This window comes from Drosophila subobscura, chromosome O (genome assembly GCF_008121235.1).
Source record: "Drosophila subobscura isolate 14011-0131.10 chromosome O, UCBerk_Dsub_1.0, whole genome shotgun sequence".
NCBI classification, from domain to species: Eukaryota; Metazoa; Arthropoda; class Insecta; order Diptera; family Drosophilidae; genus Drosophila; species Drosophila subobscura.
The window spans coordinates 20827339-20849352 of record NC_048533.1 but is presented as its reverse complement, the minus strand read 5'-3'; the positions used below and the strand labels follow the sequence as shown (position 1 = coordinate 20849352).

Here is a 22014-nt window from a genome sequence, read left to right as displayed (position 1 = left end):
GCTGGTTGAATTTAATGTCTATATAACTTTCAAAGTTATTGAGTGTCGCATTAACTATTCGCAATTAAACATAAAGACATTATATGCATGAATAAACGTTTCAAATTGTATGCGTCCTAATCCCACAAGAACAACAACGATAAATTGTTAATAGAAACATAAAATAAAATATATATATTAAAAACCTAATGTATCCACGCAAAAAATTGTACAAAAAGTATATTTTAAGTTGTTAGCTTTTAGTTGTTATCGCAATGATTATGTTTATCTAATTGCTATGCTATGGTTTAAGGTTATCTTTTAACTTTAAGTTTAAGTTCCCTTCGCGGTGCTAAATGGAATGTGTATATGTACATTATTTGCTCTCAAGTTATTCTACTAAGTTCGCGCACACACATTTAGGCAGTGTCCCAAACCCAATCCAATATTGTATGTAGATTGTCGTCAGGCTTTTACAATTATTGCAATTTGCACGCATACTCCCCTAGATACTCGAATACCGAAGCATAACAACAACCACAACAACAAATATTTATTGCATATACATAAAATATACATATAAATATACATACATATACATATACATATATATAATATAAATAAATATACAAATACATATACAAATTGTACGTCATAATATGATAAGAGTTGAAGACGATAAAACTGCGAACGAACCGAGAAAGAGCGAGAGCGAGAGCGAGAACGAGAAATGTTATCAATAAAGATTATAGTTGAAAATTCAAATTACTGCCCAAGTGGGATCTCTCTTTATTGTCTGGTGGTTACAGCGCGAAGGTTGGACGGAAGAGGAACTGCGGACTGTCGCAATTGCCGGCAGCATTATTCAAGATCAATGTTAAGGGGGTGGTGCCTACAAGTGCCTGCCATGAATCACAATGAACCCCGGCACGCTGACAGCTAACATACAGCACTTGGCTGCTGCTTTGTGGGTGTTTCAATGTGGAGCATTCGAGATGGCTTTCTAAAAGCGATCTCTGCTCTTATCACATTAACATAATCGTGACTCGCCCACAACAAAAGTGTTTCAGCGATCTAAAAATGAATATATAAATATTCAAGCAGATATTCCTATACCCAAAAGTCATTCATCTGTGGGATTTTCACACTCTCAACTCGACTGCTGTTTTAATTGATCAACCACAAAATGAACAGCGAATTAGCCGCCTGGCAAATGGCAATTAAAGTGCGTTTTGTGTGGCTGTTTTTGCAGGGCAGCTGGCTGGGTCACTACCATTGCAGTTAAGCTAATTACAATAAGCTCAAAGACTACTTTATATATGTGTACCTCTCACATGTTTATCGAGTTATCAACCTGAAACCTGAATTAACATGAACCAATCAGGTTTATGGCGTCGCACACTGATGATGATGCGCATAAAAAAACAACTCAAAATCTGAGTGACTAAGGGAGCAAATATATAGTTGAAAAAATATATAATAAAAAACCCCGACATGCGACATTGTCTCGACATTATTTGTGCGGAAAGAAGTGAGTTGCCCGCGAGCTTTAGTCGACTTTGTGCGTCTAAAGAGTGCGGTTCGAAGGTACAAAACTCGAACGAGTGCCAAGTGCTATGTTTGCCCCCCTGCCAGCATGTGTAAGTAGAACGTTTCTCCCTGCGGCCTGACCGTAAATTCAAACCCAATCCCTTACCATATTTCACACAGTTGGCGCTGCTGGCCGTGATAAGCCAGCGGGTGAAGCTGCTCCAGGCCGCTCCAGCACCGTTTCCAGCAATTGAGAATGCGTCAGTATCAGCAGCCATTGGTCGCACATCCATTGCAGTGGGTATCATCTTTCCTCTGCTCCCATTTCAGTGCCTTCACCAGTCAAGATTTATTAGCCGAAGAGTCGGCAGTCGTGGCCTGGCCGCAAGAGGCGGCGCCGCCTGGCCTGAGCCATGTCCAGCACAAGCGTCACCGGCGACATCACGGGGATAGCAGTAACCATGGAAACCATCATCACAAGCGGCACTGGGATCATCATTTCCCCGGTGGCTCGAGCTGCCACCATGGCAGCCATGAGGGCTACGGTCCGGACTTTGGTCACCATCACGGACATGGCTTCGATCCGTATCCGAATGGCTTTGGACAGTTTCCGGGCTTTGGTCCGCCCGGACATGATATACAGCAGCGGCCCTTTAAGGCGGAACTGGAGCCATTTAGGGGTGAGGTTTGGGTTTGAGTTTGTGTTAACAGTCACTTGATTGTCGCTGCATTTCAGACAACAATGGAGGAGCGCGGCCACGCAACAGCAGTGTAGCTCCCCCCACAGCAGCCTCCACAACCACTTTGGCACCTCCACCCGTCAGCAGCAGCACCACAGAAGACAGCACCTTGGCCATTGACATACGAATTGGATAGCTTTACACCTAAGACCTCATTCTGTTTTATTCATTCATTTGCCTGGCATTAAAGCTGCTAAACTTAACCACAAGTTATCTATCCATTACCATTACCATTAGCTTGCAGCCTGATGCACTCTTGCATGCCCCAAAGAGCACTTAAAGGGATCGTTTGACAGCCCCGTCCAGATATATGGTAATTCTAGAGCATAAATAACAAAGCAAGGGGATTGGTTGTGTGGGGGTAGAGAGGTCTTAAAATAAAATGCGAATGCAAAACAATCAGAAAGAAAGTCGCCAAAACGAAACGAAACGAAAACAAACAAGTTAAACCCAATCCAATCTGATCTTGAAATGAGAGCAGCACAAAACCGTGTTGCCAGTGTCATTTCAGTGCCGTTCCTCTAACCCACACCACGCTGTCGTTCCCGTCGTTCCTCTTACCCACACTGCCTGCCGTTCCCGTCGTTCCTCTTACCCGCACTGCTCTGCTCCCGTTCCCGAGTCGCGCCTCTCACGCACCTTACGCAGGAACAAAGAACCGGACTACGAGTCGAACGTGGACACCCACTATAAAAGCAGAGCTGGGCGAGAGTTTGTCTGTCATTTGACGCCAAACGATCGTCGCACGAAGAACACAGAACGCACAATCGTTGTCCAGAGTCGCGTTTGGATATCATTGTGAAATGGGTAAGCCTGCCGTGCATACAGAGTGGGGAATCGAACGGTGAACGAACTTGAGTGGCGGCAGCATTATGGACACACAACCTTAGTGGCTCCATAAAACGAAACAGAAAGAGGGAGCAGTGGGAACGACGGACTGTCGACATGCCCACAATTAAATATGCAAGTCGCGTTGATCTCGAAAAACAAGTCGCAACTGTGGGATCTTCGAGTAACTTTAAGTTCTTTGTTCCTAGTGCATCATCATGGAATATTACTACCGCTGCTGGGTGTGCTCTGTGTCTGGTCTGGTGTGATCTTAGCCAGTGAACAGCAACCCGCACGCATTGTCTGCTACTTCAGCAACTGGGCTGTGTACCGTCCAGGCATTGGACGCTATGGCCTGGAGGATGTGCCCGCCGATCTCTGCACGCATCTCATTTACTCCTTCATTGGCGTGGAGGACAAAAGCTGGGATGTGCTGGTAATCGATCCCGAGTTGGATGTGGAGCAGGAGGGCTTCAGCAAGTTCACGCAGCTGAAGCAGTCGCATCCCAAGCTGAAGCTGCAGATAGCCGTCGGCGGCTGGGCCGAGGGTGGCTCCAAGTACTCGAAAATGGTGGCCGTGCGGGAGCATCGACAAAGCTTTATACGCAGCATCGTTCAGTTTATGCGGCAGTACAACTTTGATGGCTTCGACCTGGACTGGGAGTACCCAGGCGCCAACGATCGCGGTGGCAGCTTTGGCGACAAGGACAAGTTCTTGTACTTTGTGCAGGAGCTGCGACGCGCTTTCGATCGGGAGGGGCGCGGCTGGGAGATTACCATGGCAGTGCCAGTGGCCAAGTTCAGGCTGCAGGAGGGCTACCACGTGCCGGAGTTGTGCGAGTAAGTTGAGAGAAAGGTGAATTTACTTACACGGCCGCTCTCGCACGGCTCTCTCTGGAAGCCAAGCGCTAGAAAGAGATAGCAGTCTGCGCTTGCGGTGGTGGTTTTTGGCTTTTCACCTTAGAAGTAAATTCTCCTTTCTTTGGAGATTGATGCTTGAGCTGCGTGTAACTGTTTTTCCCCCCGCAGCTTATTGGATGCCATTCATGCCATGACCTATGATCTGCGCGGCAATTGGGCTGGCTTTGCCGACACACACAGTCCGCTGTACAGGCGCAAGCATGATCAGTACGCCTACGAGCGCCTCAATGTGGTGAGTAAACACAGCTGCAGCAGCAGTGTGTCTGCGTGCCAAACTAATTTGCATCTCAACTCAAGAATGACGGCCTCGCACTGTGGGAGGAGATGGGCTGCCCGGCGAACAAGCTGGTTGTCGGCATACCGTTCTACGGACGCACCTTTACGCTGAGCAACTCCAACAAGAACTACAACATGGGCACGTACATCAACAAGGAGGCGGGTGGCGGTGCACCGGGACCCTACACGAATGCCAGCGGCTTTCTGGCCTACTACGAGATATGCACGGAGGTGATGGACAAGTCGCAGGGCTGGACCGTGGAGTGGGATGAGGCGGGCATGGTGCCTTACACGTACAAGGACACGCAGTGGGTGGGCTACGAGAACGAGGCCTCGGTCCAGATCAAAATGGATTTCATCAAGCAGCGGGGCTATGCGGGCGCCATGACCTGGGCCATCGACATGGACGATTTCCATGGACTCTGCGGCCGCAAGAACGGCCTCATGCAAATCCTCTACGACAACATGCGGAGCTATCGGGTGCCGGAGCCCACACGGGAGACGACGCCGAGGGTAAGTCGAGTGCCAAATCGAGCGCGAAAGCAAATGAAATTTTCATTTTTTTCCTTCTGTTTTCTCTTGCATTTACAGCCAGAGTGGGCGAAGCCGCCCGCCACTTCACCGAATCCGGACGAGGGCCCCATAGTGCAGAGTGAGACAACGTCGACGACGACGCGGAAACCGAAACCGAAGCCAAAACCAACTTCAGCGGCAGTCAGCACAACGTCAGCGCCGGCACTGGCGCCAGCACTGACCAGCACCACAAAGAAGACAACCACAAAGGTGAGCCAGGAGGGTGTGGCAGGCGGGGGGCAGACATTTTTTACACATTCCAAAATGCCAACAGAAACCCAAGAAGCCCAAGAAGACAACCAGCACGACCAGCACCACAACAACGTCTGCGCCGGAGAAGGCAACGGAGGAGCCGGAAATAATTGTCGATCCAGAGCAGAAGCCAGGGGAGCCGCTGTTCGATCCCAGCGAAATTGATTGCACCAATCGCGATTTTGTGCCGCATCCAAACTGTCGAAAGGTTCGAGATTCAACCATAAAAAAGGCAGCATAAAATAATTTCATATTTTTCCTAGTACTTCCGCTGCGTGCATGGCAAACCCGTGGAGTTTGAGTGCAAGGAGGGCACGGCATTCCACACGGTACTCAATGTCTGCGATTGGATCGAGAACAGCGATCGGTATTACTGCACACGAATCAAGCAAAAGCAGCGGGGCAATGAGGCCCACTAGCAGCTAATCTTTTACTAAATTATTTGCAAGACTCTAGCATAAGTTCGAGCATAAGTCCAAGACTATTTTTAATTTAATCTACGATTAGTTGTAGGGCCATAAAGTGCGTCAAAGAGATTACTGCACGAGACGAAACACATAAAAATAAAAATGAAATATATGATTTTTGAATCAAATAAATAAGGAACTTAATGGTGCGTTCAATAAAAGTGTGAGACATCCACAGAGCCTTGGGGTCTTGCATAATCTGACGTTCCGTACCATGCCATAATTTGAACGAGAATTTGCCATTTCTAATTACGCCAATAAACGCGCAATGACTGAAGACATTTTGCACTTTTGTCGAGTCGTCAGCAGCGTGGCCAGCCTTGGACAACACACAGCGCGGCACAGCTGCTTGGGCAATCAACCAAAACCATAACCATACCGAGCGAACGAGCAATGATAAATAATGCTGCACGAAATGCTGCATTTTTGATCCTTAACATTTGATTTCTATAAACTCAATTCATGCTTGGAGATCATGGGAGAGCGGGAGAGAGAGGAATTTAATTTAAACATTTGTGACAAGGAACAAATCGCTCTGGCTCTGCCCCAAAATGCTGCCTCAGGCTGCCTAGAATCACGAATTTTGTCTCAATTTTAGTTGCTCTGAGTAATGGTCGAACGCGGAATGAGCACCGCATTGTCTATAATTAAACATGCCTCCAAAAACCAGCAGCAGCTAATGCTTAAACCTTTTTTTAAATATTAAATTAAAGATGGAAGGGATTTGCTTCGATGCTGGAACGCTTCCTTATGGTATTTAAGGTCCCCTTTATCTACCTTTAGCCTTGGGCTTATGCTAAGCCCCGCAAATCATTCACCGGGCCATCGCGAAAGAGAGCGCCACCCGGCGTGAAATGATGAAAGAAAATAGATCACTGAAAACTGAAAAGAGATCACAGACCACAGGCCAGAGAAAATCTCACTCGCTCGCTCACTCGTTCAGAGTGTGGTGTGCGGCTGTGCTTTTGACAAAATTGTTGGTGCTACAAAAATATCAAAATCGAATAATTTTCGCGGTCACAAGGTAAATTCATGGTACATGCATGTTGAGTTACGAATTGGTTTTGGACCGGGAGAGATCGTCTCGTATACTCGTGTACGGCACAAGGCACAGCCACAGCGCACAGCACAGTGAAATTTCCTCTGCTACTTTTCAGAAATTTCAAATATCAAAATAGATGTTGTTGGGTTGTGTGTTGGGTTCTTGTGGGCCCAATATCGAGGTGGCCTGGCCCGTTCAACAAACGACACGCACACGACGTGCACAGACGACGACGACTACGACGACGACGACCCACCGGGGCCAGAAATAAGCAAAAAACTATTTAGCTAACAATCGTCGAAAGGGACACTAAGGATTACCCAGCCGATGATTGTTGGTTAAAATTTGGCTAAACGGCAGCGCGAATAAAATATTCAATAAATACAATAAATCGAACCGCAAAAGTGAAAGAGATAAAAATTAAAATTTAATAACGAAAAAAGTGCACTAAAACTGTGACACAAATTTTGTGCGAGCCTAATTAAACGTCTATAGAGAATCCTATATATAAACAGCACCAGATTCCCCCACACATAACCCACACATACCCCTATAGATAGCCATAGGAACTGGCCGAACTATTGGCTCTCTGGTCACTGGTCTCAAATAATCTTTGGTTTTTGAATTCTTCACTCTTTCATTTAGTGCATTTAAACGAGCGCATATATAAGGCGGATGCATATATGTGCAGAATACGAGCGAGCAGTGTTAATTTCTAATTTTTCCTAATTGTTCATAATTACGGGAAAGTTGCGTAGAAAAAAAAGGAGAATTTATGACGTGGCTAAAGTTCTAACCGCGCTGGAAACTCGAGGATAAAGATTGTTGCATACAATTATTATGGGACGGTTAACAATTTGGTTCCTGCTGGGACTAACGTTATTCGCCGTCTCCGATCATGGTGAGTACACCCTCCACTCCCTCCACTTCCGGTCTTACCCACCCCTGCCCTGCCCTGCACCCACTTATATAAGGCGAAGGGCAGCCCAGCAGCGCTTAAAGTTTTCTTTTTCTGACAGAAATTTCACGCAGCCCCAAGCCCCAAGCCCCAAGCATTATGCAATTTTAACACAAAAAGCCAAGAAAAACAAGAACAAAAATGTGAAAAAAATATGTATGAATATTGTACAATACTTATTCATTTCAACAAATATTTGTGCGAGTTTGTGTGTGTGTGTGTGTTTGTGTGTGTGTCTGCAAACGTCAGCGCGGACGACAATCGAACATTTTCTATAGCCTTCGTACACTTGACTTGGCCGGCCAACCCAATCCCAACCCAACCGAACCGAACCACTAGTGGCAGGAGCACAGAGACACAGATACACAGATACAAATACACTCTAGCATTTAGCTGAATTTTGCTTCTACTTTTTGTTGAGAACTGATTTGTTCGCTTGGTCGCTCTTCGTTGTCATCGTTTGTAATATTTATAAATTTAGAATTTCTAAGTTATTTTATGTGCGCTCAGCTCTGCTCTGAGCACATATCTATCCGCTCATATATACATCTATCTCTCCGTTCGTGTGCGTTAGCAATGTCTCTGTATATTTTGTTTGGTTTGCTCAGGTTTTCGGTGCAAAAAACCACAGAAAAGAAATGGTTTAAATGGCGCAAATGCTTCATGGGAATGGGTTAGGGTTTGGGCTGAGCCGGAATAGATTGCAGCAACATAAACACAATGTGCAGGCAGGCCGAGCCAAACATTTGTATAAATAATTCTATCAATGCGGATAGCAATGAATGCGAAATTGCTCAAATATCTTCTCTTCCCACACGCTATTTATCAGAGCAACTATCCGCTGACAGAAATATGGCCCATCCCATTGAAAATGTATTCAAAAAGTCTTTGGCCAATTGTACTTTGATTGGGCAATGATTAATGTGGGAGTCTAGAGGCTTCCATGGAGCTGTTTTCCGCTGGGACATGTCCTAATTGTCAGCCAATGGCAAAAGTAATTAGCAATTCGACCTTATGACGCGGCCTGTCACTACGCAGACGTGACCTTCCCTCCATTACTGAAAAAGAAAAGCAAAAGCCATATGAAAATTGGATATCCCCGTGCCATGGGGATGGCTGAGAGCTGAGCGCTGAGAGCTGTGTGCAGGCCGGGACAGTAAGGTGGCCAAAAGAAACAAAAATAAAAGAAGTAAGACCAAAGTGGGCGAGCAGCCAACACAGAAAATAAAAAGGAATATTGCGCCGAAAATTCTCTCAGCTAGATGCTGTATGTTTGAGTTCTCATCTTTTAAAAATAAGATTCATAAATCCAACAGCAGTGTTCAAAGTGTGAAAAGTGTGTGTGTCTGTGGATAGTACCATAAATAATGTCAAGTTTGAACAGATGGAATGACCTCGCCGCTGCTGACGCGCTGACATAAAGCTGCAAAAAGTGCGACGACCATTGTTCCACTCGGGAGAATTGTTCCACAAAAATAGCTTAGGGCCTAGGGCTGTGCTCTGCTCTACTCTGCACTTAAATTACAAATTAATCTGTCACGGGTCCCGCGCGTGCGTTTGTTCTTTCAGTTGGGTTTGTCAATGCCGATGTCGGACCAAGCGAATCTGAGTGTCGACCCTACATTGACAGAGCCATAAATGAATTGAAAACAGGTGAGTTTTACCCTTGCTAAATGGCAGAATGTCCAAATCGAATGGGAAATCATTATAGATGGTGTCAAAGATGGCTCTGGGGAACTGCAATCCGATCAGCCCCGTAGGAACAACGACGACGATGACGATGATGATGACGACGATGATGGTGGGAAACGCGCTGCGTTTGATGACAAAGAAACTGTTGAAATTGAAACTGTCGAATTGGGCATTCCACAGAGGACGCGACAAGCGCCAACGACATAGATGGCGATGGCATACCGGATGACGAGGACGATGATATCGATGGGGATGGTATACCGAACGATAAGGATGATGACATCGATGGCGATGGCATACCGAACGAGGATGACGATGACATTGATGGCGACGGTGTGCCCAACGAGGATGATGACGACATCGATGGCGATGGTGTGCCCAACTCCAAGGACGAGGACATCGACGGCGATGGTTTAAACAATGCCGATGATGAGGACATTGATGGCGATGGCACAGTTAATCATGGTAAGGGCTTTGGGTGCTATTTTCTTTACTATTTTCTGACAATTATTTTAATCCACAGAGGATGATGATCTCGATGGCGATGGCACTCTTAATCATGGTAGGTTTTTTACCATAAAGTTTTTACATTTATTCTATATATATTCTGCCTAGTAGTTCCGCATTAACTGAAAGCTTTTTTATCATTTCTAGATACATATTTTTGGCATCTTTTAGAGCGCAATGATCTTGTTTTTGCTTTTCAGCAGCTTCTCTTGCTCAAATTTAAACTCTTATTTCCAATCAGTCTCTAATTTATCCTTTCGCTGTTTTCAGAGGATAATGACTTGGATGGCGATGGTGTGCCCAACGACGAGGATGAGGATATGGACGGAGATGGCACAGTCAATCATGGTAATTATTTCAGCAAATTGTTGGCCCCAAAACCTCATTTATAATTTGCCCAAAAATACCTACAGAGGATGAAGATCTCGATGGCGACGGTGTGCAGAATGAAGATGACGATGACATCGATGGCGATGGCAAAGTGAATCATGGTGAGAAATTATTATTCGTTACCAAATGCTAAATCCACTCAATGGGCAATTGTAACTTTCAGAGGACGAAGATCTCGATGGCGACGGCGTCAAGAACGAAAAGGATGAGGATTTGGATGGCGACGGCAAAGTGAATATCGGTAGGAGTTTCGCACATAAAATGCATGACTTGGAGGTTTAATTTTTGGATTCTTTTCTCCTACAGAGGATGAAGACCTCGATGGCGATGGCGTGCCCAATGAAAAGGACGACGATCTGGATGGTGATGGAATTCCCAATGAACACGACAACGATGTCGATGGCGATGGTGTGCCCAACGAGCACGATGATGATGACAGCCAGGCTGATGACGACGATGATGATGATGATGACAAGGCAAAGGTCAAGAAGCGCAGCAAGCGTGAGGTTGATGCCGCGCCAGTCATCGACATTGAGTCTCTGCCAAGCCCCGCCGAGGAGTTCCCCATCGAAGAGGAAATCGTCAAGGAGGAATCTGTTGAGGTGGAGGCCGAACCGGAGCCAGAGCCAGAACCAGAAGTTGAGGCTCTAAAAGAGCCAGAGCCAGAGGCAGAACCAGAGCCAGAGCCAGTTGTCCAGGAGCAGTTGGTAGAGGAGAAGCCCGTCGAACAGGCTCCAGCTGAAGAGGAGTCTGCCGAGGAGGTAGCCGCAGTTCCACAGCAGCCAGAAGCTGCCAAGGAGGATGCCGTCGAGTCTGAGGAGGCACAGGATGAACCCCAGGCAGCTGTAGCCCAGGAAGCCGCTGACGCCGACGATGACGATGACGAAGAAGATGACACCAAACCTGAGGATGAGCTTCTTTGGGTAAGTTTTCCCCAGTTCCACCATGAAGACTCTTGTAAATAATCTTTAAAATCCAGGAAGGAACAATTCCCGAGAATCGCCGCAGTCGTCAGCACATCACAGAGCTCCTGCTGCTCGACGAGGAGTTCAATGCTCGCGAGAAGGCCACCGACAATGTGGCTGAGATTATCCTAAAGGACATCAAGCGCATCTACGAGAACGCCATCAAGCCGCTGGAGACGCTGTACAAGTACCGCGACCTGAGCAATCGTCACTTTAGCGATCCGGAGATCTTCTCCAAGCCGCTGGTGCTGTTCATGGGTCCCTGGTCCGGTGGCAAGTCCTCGATCCTCAACTATTTGACCGACAATGAGTACACCCCGAACTCGCTGAGAACTGGTAAGTAATTGGATAAATATCTATCGGATCTGCAGAGATTTATGGCTTACCTTTTGCTCTCTGACAGGTGCTGAACCCTCTCCGGCCTACTTCAATATTCTGATGTGGGGCAATGAGACGGAGGTTCTCGATGGCACACAGCTGGCCGCTGACTACACGTTCTCCGGCCTGCAAAAGTTCGGCCAGGGCCTGGAGGAGCGTCTGCGCGGTCTGAAGATGAAGAGCAAGCTGCTCGAGAAGGTAAGCCTTAACCAGAGAGCGGGAGTGAGACAGCAGCATTAACTTGTCAGTCGTCTCCCAGGCAGCTCTGCCCTGTCTGCTGTCTATCATGGCTGGCCATCTGCCAGACACAATTTGCTTTTAGCTTTTAGCACACAGCCGTCTGCATGCCGCTAGCTGCATTCTGCATTAATTTCGTTATTAATAAGTGTAGATATGTAGCAATAGCAAAAAGTGAATTACTAAATTTAGTCACTTGCCTGCCACTGCGTGCATTTTTAGGTCAACATCGTCGAGATACCCGGCATTCTCGAGGTGCGCAAGCAGGTCTCACGCGTCTTTCCCTTCAACGATGCCTGCCAGTGGTTCATCGATCGGGCAGACATCATCTTTCTGGTCTACGACCCAGCCAAGTTGGATGTGGGCCCCGAGACGGAGGCGATACTCGACCAGCTGAAGGGGCGCGAGTACCAGACGCGCATCATCCTCAACAAGGCGGACACCGTCCACCCGGAGGAGCTGCTGCGCGTGCAGGGTGCCCTCATTTGGAACATCTCGCCGCTGATGTCGTCGGCCCAGCCGCCACTCATGTACACCACCTCGCTGTGGACGCATCCCTACCAGGATGGCGCCCCGGCCCGCCTGCTGCTGGCCCAAGAGCGCGCCTTCCTGCGCGACTTGCGCACGGCCATTGACAAGCGCATTGAGCACAAGATTGCCAGTGCGCGTCGATTTGCGGTAAATTGTTGTCTTATTGCTGTTGTTCCTTGCGGTACTTATCCACCGTCTCCCTCTCTCCCACAGGTACGCGTGCGCAACCACGCCAAGATGGTGGACTGCTATCTGAACACCTACTTCAACCACAAGACGCTGTTTGGCAACAAGAAGCGCATCTCGGATGACATCATTGATCATCCGCAGAACTATCACATCTACGAGGGCCTCTCCACGCTGACCAACATCTCGCGCTACGATCTGCCCGATCCGGAGGTGTACCGCGACTTCTTCCGCCTCAATCCGCTGTACGAGTTCAAGAAACTCTCCGAAACGTGCACCTACTTCCGCGGTTGTCCCATCAACAAGCTGGATCAGGCCATTTCCTACGAGCTGCCCGAGCTGGCTGGCAAGTACAAGAAGATGTCCGAAGCGGCGCTGGCCAACATTGAGTCACAGCAGCAGCAGCAACAGCAGCAACAGTTAGCGGGGGAGGGACAGGGCAAGGGACAGGCTAATCCCAAAAAGACGAGTTGAGGTGGAGTAGAAAACCGAACCTGCCATTTAGTTTGTTTTAATGAGAGATAGAGAGAATGTGACAACGACAGCGCCACCGGTGACCGTCTATTGAGAATAACGAAAGAGAGAGTGGGATGGATATATGTTTAGCAGGCGTAGAGAGAGCAAGAGGACATATTGAGTGCCGCAAATATGAGAGCAGGTTTTTTTTCCTTTTGTAGAAGAACAACAGCGTAAGACAGAAGACAGAAAAGAGAGAGCAGCGGAGTAGAGAGAGCAAATGAGAGCACTTTGATATTTGAAATAGCAACGGTTGCGTATGCGCCCATGTTTTGGCCTTTAGTGAATTTTATTTAATGAATTTATCAACCGATTTGCAATAGAGAACTTTTTATTTTATGAACGATAACTTAACCGAACTGAGAGAGCCGTATGAGAGCGACAAACCCAATTACACAAAGAGAGCAAATAGACACACAAACAGAGAGCACACTTTTTGGAGCAGGGAGGAGAGTTGATGGCAAGGGGAGTCCTTAGAATATGTGAGAGCAGAGCAGCAAGTAACTGTTAAACTATTAACTGAGAGCAGAGCGTACCTAAATATACATATATCGACGATAACTATACCCTGTACCCTCCTAATTGGCTAACAACCGATTGGAATTCAATTCCCACTACCAGATTTTTCTTCTTTAATTTTTGAAGTAGTAGTAAACAACAGCGAAGTTTTGAGCACACACACACACACAGGCAATATTGTTAATGTTTTTTGTTATTTTTTTTGGTTTTATTAGGCTTTGAGCAAACCCCCCCACGATGTCATAGTTGATAAGACTTTTTTTGATAAAAGCAAGAAACACAGTGAAGACACGATAATAACAAACTAATGACCAAAAACTGACGTATATTTATTTATTCATGAATGACCGGACCTAAGCATATGTGAGATAAAGGCGAAAGAGCAGCGTAAACTTAAATTAAAAAACAAACAAAACAATTTTACGAACTGAGAATCTACGTAGAATGTACTGTGAGAGCGGGTGAAAATACACAAGTGAATAAAAACAACAGAGAAAACCCCAAGCAATCAAGTCTTTTTATGGAAAAATAAAGGATTTCAGCATTTTAAAATTGTTGACTTTTAATTTCGAAATGTAAACCGCTCTTCTGTAAACTTTGAGTTTTAACATAGCGGCTATCGCCAGGGATGATTACTACAGCACATTTGGTGCTTTTAGGCGCCTCATTTTTAACATTTTACAGGGCTACATGCTAGATGTCGCCTTATACAGTTTTGTGAATACCGGCCGAACAGCTGTTGATGTTGCTTCAAAACGGTCACACTTAGCTGTTATGTGAAATTATTATTGGACAAGAAATTAATTAAAAATAATCAAAACCATAGAAAATGTTAAGAATAAGCTGTTTATATCGACTACCAAATGCACTGAACGTCAGCCGCTGTCTCAGCCACTGGAAACAGCCAGCGACAGCGTTGCGACAATTTCATGTGGACGCCGCGCGACTCAAGCGCCGGAAAACGGCCGAAGAGAAGGTAGGTTTGAGAGCAACTGGGCAAGGAATGCAATTTTTTGTGTGTGCTGCGAGCAAAAACTTTAATTTATGAATGAAAACTGATTTGTGAATGGCATACGTTAAGAATAAACTCTTCCAAGAGGACAGTCTCACTAATTTATGTAGAAATCGCCACGAATTATAGAATATTCACCGAAGAAAGCGCCGCCGGCAAATGGATTGCCTGCTGGAGGATCTGAAATCTGGCGGCACATGAGTGTGACGCAGTTGGCCAAGACGCTGCACAGACCAGTGGGTAAGTGGACACTTAGACAAACTTTGGAATCACTTAATAAAGTATTTTCCCCCACCACAGATGACGTGCAGGAGGCCATGTTGTACGTTAAAGGCGCTGACAACATCGAACCCGCCGCCAAGTTGCCGGATCTCAAAATCATCCAAGAAATAGCCAAGAAGCTGGGCGCCAAGACTCGCGTGGTGGCCACACCAGAGACCAGCAGCGAGGACGAGCAGAAGGAGCGCGATGTGACGCCCAGGCCGCCGGCACCGCCAGAGCTGCTGCAGCCTCGTCCGCCCGTCGTCACAGTCATGGGCCACGTGGATCACGGCAAAACCACGCTGCTGGACTCGTTGCGTGGCGCAGATGTGGCTGCGGGAGAGGCTGGTGGCATTACACAGCACATCGGTGCGTTTACTGTGACGCTGGAGAACGGCGAGCGGGTCACATTTCTGGACACTCCCGGCCACGCGGCCTTCAGCGCGATGCGCGCACGCGGCGCCTTGGCCACGGACATCATTGTGCTGGTGGTGGCCGCCGAGGATGGTGTGATGGCGCAGACACGCGAAGTCATTCAGCTGGCCAAGGAGGCGCAGGTGCCCATCATTGTGGCGCTGAACAAAATCGATAAACCAGAGGCGAATATTGTAGGAATATTTGGGGATTCATTCTGTAATTTCTGCTGCTAATGTTGGATTGATTCTTGCAGGAAAAGAGCAAGCGGGAGCTGGCGCAAATGGGTTTGGCTCTCGAGGAGCACGGCGGCGATATTCAGGTCATCCCGATATCAGCGCTCAAAGGCACGAACCTGCAGCTGCTCGCCGAGGCGGTCAGCACACAAGCGACGCTCATGGGGCTGAAGTCGGATCCCGCGGGACTGGTGGAGGGCATTGTGGTGGAGTCCAAAACAGATCCGCGTCGTGGCAAGCTCTCCACGGCCATCGTGTCCCGCGGCACACTGCGCAAGGGCTCGGTGCTGCTGAGTGGCTTGGCGCATGCCAAGGTGCGCGGTCTGTTCGATCACAATGGACAGCCGCTGAATGAGGCGCCGCCCGGCACACCAGTGGAGATTCTGGGCTGGCGGGAGCTGCCACTGGCAGGGGATCTCATACTAGAGGTGGAAACGGAGGTATTTGGAGTGGAATTTGTTTGCTTTTGTTTCGATTTGTGACATGAAAACTCTTTGCAGAAAAAAGCGCACGCCGTGCTGAAGTTCCGGGAGCATGAAGCGCAGCAGGAGAAGATCGAGTCGAGCAGCGATGAGATACGCAAAAAGGATGAGGAGCATCAGGCCACGTACCGAGCAGCGCGCGAGGCACGGCGATTGGCGGGACGCTTTCGCATGCGCGGCGGCCAGCGGGTCAAGCAGGTGGACGAGCACGAGGGCAAGCCGCGCGTCAGTGTGATCATCAAGGGCGATGTGCATGGCTCTGTGGAGGCGATACTGGATGTGCTGGAAACGTACAGCAGCAACGAGATCTGCCGCCTGGACATTGTGCACTATGGCGTGGGCAATGTCACGGAGGGAGACCTGGAGCTGGCCAAGGCATTCGATGCCATTATCTACGCCTTTGCAGTGGAGACGCCACAGCTGAAGGCCGCCAAAGATGTGACTGTGCGCAGCTACAACATAATCTATCGGTTGATTGACGATCTAAAGGAGCAGCTGAGCAGCAAGCTGCCACCTGTGGAGGTGGAGGAAGTGCTGGGCGAGGCCAATGTGCTGCAGAGCTTCATCATCAATGAGGGACGCAAAGAGGTGCCCGTGGCCGGGTGTCGCTGCACCAAGGGCGTGCTCAAGAAGGCACAAAAGTTCCGACTCGTGCGAGATGGAGAAGTGGTCTACGATGGGCAGTTGGAGTCGATGCGTCATCTGAAGAACGAAGTGGACTCCATCAAGAAGGATGTGGAGTGTGGACTGCGCTTTAGGGATGCGAAAGTGCTGGCGCAGGCCGGGGACATACTCCAATGCTACACGACGCACATGGAGGCGCAGCAAACGGACTGGGATCCAGGTTTCTAGTGGATGATTGTTGCCTCTGTTATCGCCATTATATTACACTTATTATACAGATATCTATATAGTTTTTGTTTCTATTCTATACGGTTTATATAAAACAAATGCCACTATCCGACTTCCTGTTGATCTCGCAGCAGCAGCGGCAGCCGCAGCCACCCTTCACCCACATGCCTGGCTAGTGCTTAGGATACGGCCTCAAACGGAACTGTCGCCGCGATAAGGCCAAACGCTGACAGCGACAGCGACTACAGCGAGAGCGAGAGCGAGTGCCTGCTGCCTGTGACGGAAGCTGCTTAAATGGGTCAAAGCAATGCTAATTGGAGTTCACCCACACCAAGCCAGAGGCGGAGGCACACTCAGTGTCCGTAGACCAGAGCGACTTCTTGCGCAGATAAACGATTTCCGCTAAGGCTCAGCCAATTAGAGCCAAGTTCTACATTTAATGAATGAATGAATTGTTTTATGCACAATATATAAATGCCATTTATATGCTGCGAATTTATACAATCTCACAAGTGCGCTCCACATACCCTCGGTGTGTATCGGCTTGTTGCTCGCCTTGAAATGCGAATTTCATTCCCTTTTTTTGCGTTGCGATTTATTAGCTAACTTTCCCCTGCCAAAGTCGCGATAAGAGCGAGAGGTTTAAATATAGAATGTGACGGGGCAGACTTATATAACCGATGCTGGATACAAGATATTTCCTTTAAGCAAAGCTTCCACGAGCGGCGAGCGTCGAGCTTCGAGCGGCTTCCTTCCGCTTTTCTTAGTTTCTTTCTTTTGGGGGGGGTTTGATGTACGCACTATCAGCGGCTAACTAAAAATTCGGCGGAAGCACTTGCGGTTGAGATTGGCAGTTGGATTATGATATATGTTTATACTATAGCAATTTGTAGCTCCAATTGGAATGCGGAAATAGTCACTCAGACCAGAGCCCTGCGTCTGTGAAATTTCATGAATGAACTCGACAACTAATTTGGTTGTAATCGATGCGCTCCATGGTTAAACGATCTGCACGGACAATGCCAGACTGTAATTATAACACAAGTGCAGAGAGAGAGAGAGAGAGAGAGAGGGAAGAGATCATGTGCAATGGACATCTATATTTGTGTCTGGCAACGCCTCTCCCCTGTCCACTGCTCCCTTGTGTGTGGAGGCGTGAAAAATCAAAGTAAACATCCCGCACATGTGTTGGCTGCAATTAAAACGAATTGAGCTGCAGTTGACTTATGACAAGGATCCGCTGGAGTATCCTTCTGCTTCAAGTTGCACTCCCCCGAATGCCGTTCTTGTTGTCGACATGTGTTCATCAGAGGCGGCATTTGACTCGACTCCGAGTGCATCCCATGCCGAAAACATGTGAGGGCAGGCACAGTAAATCACTTTTGAACACCAACAAGCAGGCAGCACACACACGTGCAACGCATAAAGATCAGCAGCAAGAACCAGTTGAAGTTTGAAGTTGAAGTGTGTGCAAAAAAAATCTCTCAGCCGCAGTCGCAGTCTCTCGTGGGGGCCAAAAGCTGTCGGTTGCTTAAGGATCCAGGCGGCAGCCATAAACTTAATATATTTAGTGCTGCACTCTCTCTGGGGAGCAACAGCTACTTAGAATCGGAATTCCCATTCAGTTTTTGGTGCGATTAGAGGAGCGGAAACAGCAGCCCGTCCTTTGTGGCGCTATCGCATCGACGCGGCGCGTCGCGACGCTATCGCTGGCAGCGACGCAGACGCAGACGCTGCGGCTGAAGCTGCTGCTGCTGTTGGGCCCTGCCTGACTGGCTGCGGCTGCTGCTGGTCTGCCACTGGCAGACAGAATTAGAGCGATCGTATACGCTCCCAGTCGATCAGTTGCTGGCGTGCGCTCTAACCCTGCGGGTGTGTGTGATCGAGTCAAAAATAAGTCAAAGAGGAGAACGCGTCCGAGGACGAAAACGAAGTTTAGGAGAATCGAATATCAAATTCAGTGTCATTCCCGCCGTATCCTTACTGGCCATGCGCAGGCGCAAAGTGCAGAATCATTTCAACAGTGAACGACAGTGTGCGAAATAATTAAAACTCAAGTGGCCAAACCCCCCACCAGCCGGACAGAAAAAACATTTCAAGTGTCGAGCCACAGCACCAGCCTCGATTTAAGTATTTGCGTGTGAAAATTCGTGGAATTCCAACCCGCAGCGGCACGGCCCCGTCGCTTATTGTGCCAAGAAGGAGCCGCAAAATGGATTTATCGAGGCGGTTGTGGTAAGCATCAGACAAACATGAAACATGCTACAGAACATCAACTGGATACGGGACACAAATGTAGCACCCAGTGGCAGTGGCAGTGGCAGATACTGTGACAGTTTGGCACGAAATTGATTCCTTTTGTGTTGCCAGCAAATTACTGTGTCAATTGGAATTTTAATTTCATTTGAACTACATGCGCAAACACTTGACAAGCAAGGCTGCCAGACCCACTCTTCCTCCACTGATTGTCCTGTCCACATGTGCGCATGCAGCGTGGGTGTGTGCCAGTCGTAGGACGAGCTACGTGCTCGCTGTGCAACAGGCACTGCTCAGTGCTCCGCTTTGCTCCTCTCTGCATTATTGACACTACTCGTCTGCCATTATCCTGGGCAGCATTTTGTTTGCATGCCAAATTACATTGCCAACTTAATTGAAGCTTTTTTTAATGAAAATTGGCGCTGTTGTGCCTTGATTGCAGCTTGTTCCTAGTCCTGCTAACGTGTTTCCAATTAGCAATTATCATTATGCATAATTATGAGTAATAAATGCAATCAATTTGGAAGCAATCAAAGGATACCCAGACACATTTTTGTGTCCCATTTGTATTCCCAATTATTGGATCGATCGATTCCCCCTTTTAGACATCTCAATTTCCGGCTGCAAACTAACTTCAAACAGTCGATCGGTGGTGCTCCCTCCCCCTGCTCCATCCAGTGCCCCAGAAATTAAGCCATTAGCTCACCTGTTTCTTGTTGTTGTTGTTCCACTGCCTTTTGTTGGCTTTCCGAAATGTGTGTGTGCGACCCACAAGGGAAGGAAAAAACCAAACCGAAAATCAAATTGAAATTTTCGAATGGAAATGTAAATATTTATGCAAAGAGTTGCGTTTGGGCGATTGCTTGCCAGCACACAGGTGAAGTGCGTGTGCTTTGAAGTGCCCCTCCCCCCCATCCCCCCCTGTGTACCCTTCCACAATGCGGAGAGTCAGTCAGGGCAGTGGCACTGCCAGTTCAAAGTTGACGGCACTCACCTCAGCCCAACAGCAGAAATGCCTCTTGAGATCTCACGCACATGCTGGACATATCTTTCGCATGATCTGAGTCTGGGTCTGGCTCCGCGCTGAATGTTGCCGTTGCCGTTGCCTTGTTGACCGCAGAGCATTGCGTGCGTTTTATTTTTGGCCAAAGTCATAAAGTTGCCGGCTGCCACACACATAAAAGCCCAAGAAACTTGTTCCCTCGGCCAGTATCCACTGGCCGACTGGCAGTTAGCGCATCCATTCGTCAAGTTTTTAAAGTTTTTCGCGAAAACTATGCTCTGTGCGGAGACACTCGAAAGCGAAAATCTTTCTACCCAACCCAGACCCGACCATGCTCGACCCCTCCCCATTGTCAAGCAGCATCGCTGTCCTCAGCTGATTCTGATGCCTTCCGCTGGCTGCCCCGAAATGTGGCCAACACATGACTGACCCGTTAGTACGGGTTTTTGGGGACATGTGCCGCCTGCTATCTGTGATTTAATCCGAAATTCTAAAGAAATTATTTATTCATTTCCTCTCAAGGCGTTTTTTTGTAGTTTTTCGGATATATAATGGAAAAGTTCTCGAGAACTTGACAAATCGAGAAAATCAATTGAGAAAACGTCTTGAAAGCAAAATATTTCTTTCTGCGTGTAGGTGATCTGATCAGGCAGCTAGCCCAGGCACCAGACGGGTCAACACTCAGGAAGAGAGAGAAAGAGAGAGAGAGATACACACCATTATGTCTGTAGTTTAATGGCACAAACTAAACGTTTTTAACGCACTCGGTAAATCAGTAACTCTGTAGCTCTGTGTGTCTGCCTCTCTGTGTGTGGCCATTAAGTGCCCGAATAAACTCTTTACATTAAGCTAAAATTTGTGACTCGTGACGTCTTTGAACTTGACTCCAAGTCGCCTCAGAGCTGGGCATATTAACAGAAGAATCTACAAGGGGACATCTTCACCACAGGGCACTCTCTTTCTCTAACCCTTTCTTTTTGAGCGTGGTGAATAAGTGGTCCTCGCTTAGCGGATAACGTCACCTTCTTAATAATTTCAACACGATCAACATGACTGCTCGTAAATTTGCTTACTCAGTGAGTTCTTTCCCAATTTGCTTATAAATAAAGTAAAGTAAAAATTCCCAACCAATCTGATAGATTTCCCAACACTTTGTTTGTTATGTTTGAACGATAATATTCCGCGGAAACCACTAAATTTTGACCAGCAGCAGCAATAAAAAAAAACAACCAGACTCAACAGGAAAATGCTGCAACATCCACACAAAAATTTGTAGCACAAATACAATTTAAATACAGTACATAGTTGCTAGACCAAATTGTTTATGGAGTGTGTTCCCAGTAGTTCTATAAACAGTACATTTTTTTGGGCGATATTTATGCTATGAAAATGATACACGCAGCGCCGCCTCCGCTGCCGCTGGTCGGTTTTGCCTTGAAAGAAGACCTCTAGCCGATTCGACCACGTTCAGATCTTGCACTCGTGTAAACACTTGAATTGCATAATTGATCCTTAATCGGCTATAAATAAATCAGTGAGGCAAACGCTGATCTAATGTTGGTATGCGAAGTCCGACGGAAATGCGTCTACGGATGAGTTATGTGCTGAGAAGTGCTGCAGTTGGAATTGGATTTAATTTCACTGGAATATCGAATGATGCGGCAAATGAGTTGCAAATTATGTTTGCAACAAACGGCACGCCTTGTGCACAGTCCTTCCCCCGCTGCCCCCTCTGCACATGCCATTCCATGGCTCAATTACCTCCCAAGTTCATGGCGGAGGCAAATGGTGCACGCTGCATTTGCAACATGTGCTGCATGGGCCCCCATGGCACTGCCACAGCGCTCCATGGGTATCAGAAGATCTGCAGATCTGTAGATCGCTTTCCCATGACTTAATGTTTTATGCTTAATTAACAAAGGACTGCGCCGCGACATGGCAGCGTTTAATTATTCCCTAGAGCGATCGCCAAATCAAATGCCACAGCCGCAGCCACAGCACCAAGCCGCAT

General features: G+C 47.6%; 5 protein-coding genes across 14 annotated transcripts in view; all 5 read left to right on the top strand.

Moving 5' to 3' along the window:
• Nucleotides 1-1488: 1488 nt before the first annotated feature.
• On the top strand, nt 1489-2458 carry LOC117896786. The gene is made up of 4 exons (XM_034805283.1): nt 1489-1619; nt 1690-1769; nt 1840-2189; nt 2246-2458. Exons 1-4 carry the CDS (start codon nt 1596-1598, stop codon nt 2383-2385), a joined length of 594 nt encoding a protein of 197 aa, XP_034661174.1. The 5' UTR covers nt 1489-1595; the 3' UTR covers nt 2386-2458.
• A 517-nt stretch (nt 2459-2975) lies between these two features.
• LOC117896784 (endochitinase) lies at nt 2976-5665 on the top strand. The gene is made up of 7 exons (XM_034805280.1): nt 2976-3056; nt 3287-3917; nt 4107-4230; nt 4296-4787; nt 4866-5057; nt 5122-5307; nt 5363-5665. Exons 1-7 carry the CDS (start codon nt 3053-3055, stop codon nt 5516-5518), a joined length of 1785 nt encoding a protein of 594 aa, XP_034661171.1. The 5' UTR covers nt 2976-3052; the 3' UTR covers nt 5519-5665.
• A 206-nt stretch (nt 5666-5871) lies between these two features.
• The window catches only part of LOC117896779 (papilin), a 33550-nt gene continuing 17407 nt past the window's right edge, over nt 5872-22014 (top strand). For 5 of the 8 annotated variants that reach the window (XM_034805263.1, XM_034805262.1, XM_034805258.1 and 2 more), the window contains exon 1: nt 18581-18979. In XM_034805263.1, the coding sequence (XP_034661154.1) occupies nt 18957-18979 (23 nt within the window). In that variant the 5' untranslated portion in view covers nt 18581-18956. Of the gene's footprint in view, nt 5877-18580; nt 18980-22014 lie in introns of those variants that run through there. The other 3 variants (XM_034805259.1, XM_034805255.1, XM_034805257.1) reach the window with 2 other exon arrangements.
• Nucleotides 6602-13995, top strand: LOC117896781 (sarcalumenin). 3 transcript variants are annotated; one of them, XM_034805277.1, is made up of 15 exons: nt 6602-6662; nt 7254-7509; nt 9136-9219; nt 9278-9367; nt 9439-9723; nt 9782-9820; nt 10036-10113; nt 10179-10256; nt 10319-10396; nt 10462-10842; nt 10873-11078; nt 11135-11456; nt 11524-11696; nt 11958-12413; nt 12480-13995. In XM_034805277.1, the coding sequence occupies exons 2-15, from the start codon at nt 7449-7451 to the stop codon at nt 12924-12926; spliced, it is 2778 nt and encodes a 925-aa protein (XP_034661168.1). In that variant the 5' UTR covers nt 6602-6662; nt 7254-7448; the 3' UTR covers nt 12927-13995. The 3 variants fall into 3 exon arrangements, with proteins under 3 accessions (XP_034661168.1, XP_034661169.1, XP_034661167.1); XM_034805278.1 differs by lacking the exon at nt 10179-10256; XM_034805276.1 differs by having other exon boundaries at nt 10462-11078.
• LOC117896783 (translation initiation factor IF-2, mitochondrial) lies at nt 14233-16853 on the top strand. The gene is made up of 5 exons (XM_034805279.1): nt 14233-14463; nt 14610-14739; nt 14800-15368; nt 15431-15850; nt 15911-16853. The coding sequence occupies exons 1-5, from the start codon at nt 14317-14319 to the stop codon at nt 16742-16744; spliced, it is 2100 nt and encodes a 699-aa protein (XP_034661170.1). The 5' UTR covers nt 14233-14316; the 3' UTR covers nt 16745-16853.

Bases quoted from the DNA above. Each gene is read 5' to 3' on its own strand.
- LOC117896786 (XM_034805283.1), top strand. From the start codon at position 1,596: ATGTTTGCCCCCCTGCCAGCATGT. The intron at 1,620-1,689 runs GTAAGTAGAACG...TATTTCACACAG, and splicing joins TTGCCCCCCTGCCAGCATGT to TTGGCGCTGCTGGCCGTGAT. The intron at 2,190-2,245 runs GTGAGGTTTGGG...GCTGCATTTCAG, and splicing joins GGAACTGGAGCCATTTAGGG to ACAACAATGGAGGAGCGCGG.
- LOC117896784 (XM_034805280.1), top strand. The intron at 4,788-4,865 runs GTAAGTCGAGTG...TTGCATTTACAG, and splicing joins CACGGGAGACGACGCCGAGG to CCAGAGTGGGCGAAGCCGCC. The intron at 5,308-5,362 runs GTTCGAGATTCA...TATTTTTCCTAG, and splicing joins CGCATCCAAACTGTCGAAAG to TACTTCCGCTGCGTGCATGG.
- LOC117896781 (XM_034805276.1), top strand. From the start codon at position 7,449: ATGGGACGGTTAACAATTTGGTTCCTGCTGGGACTAACGTTATTCGCC. The intron at 10,114-10,178 runs GTAATTATTTCA...AAATACCTACAG, and splicing joins AGATGGCACAGTCAATCATG to AGGATGAAGATCTCGATGGC. The intron at 12,414-12,479 runs GTAAATTGTTGT...TCTCTCCCACAG, and splicing joins CCAGTGCGCGTCGATTTGCG to GTACGCGTGCGCAACCACGC.
- LOC117896783 (XM_034805279.1), top strand. From the start codon at position 14,317: ATGTTAAGAATAAGCTGTTTATATCGACTACCAAATGCACTGAACGTC. The intron at 14,740-14,799 runs GTAAGTGGACAC...CCCCCACCACAG, and splicing joins GACGCTGCACAGACCAGTGG to ATGACGTGCAGGAGGCCATG. The intron at 15,369-15,430 runs GTAGGAATATTT...TGATTCTTGCAG, and splicing joins ATAAACCAGAGGCGAATATT to GAAAAGAGCAAGCGGGAGCT.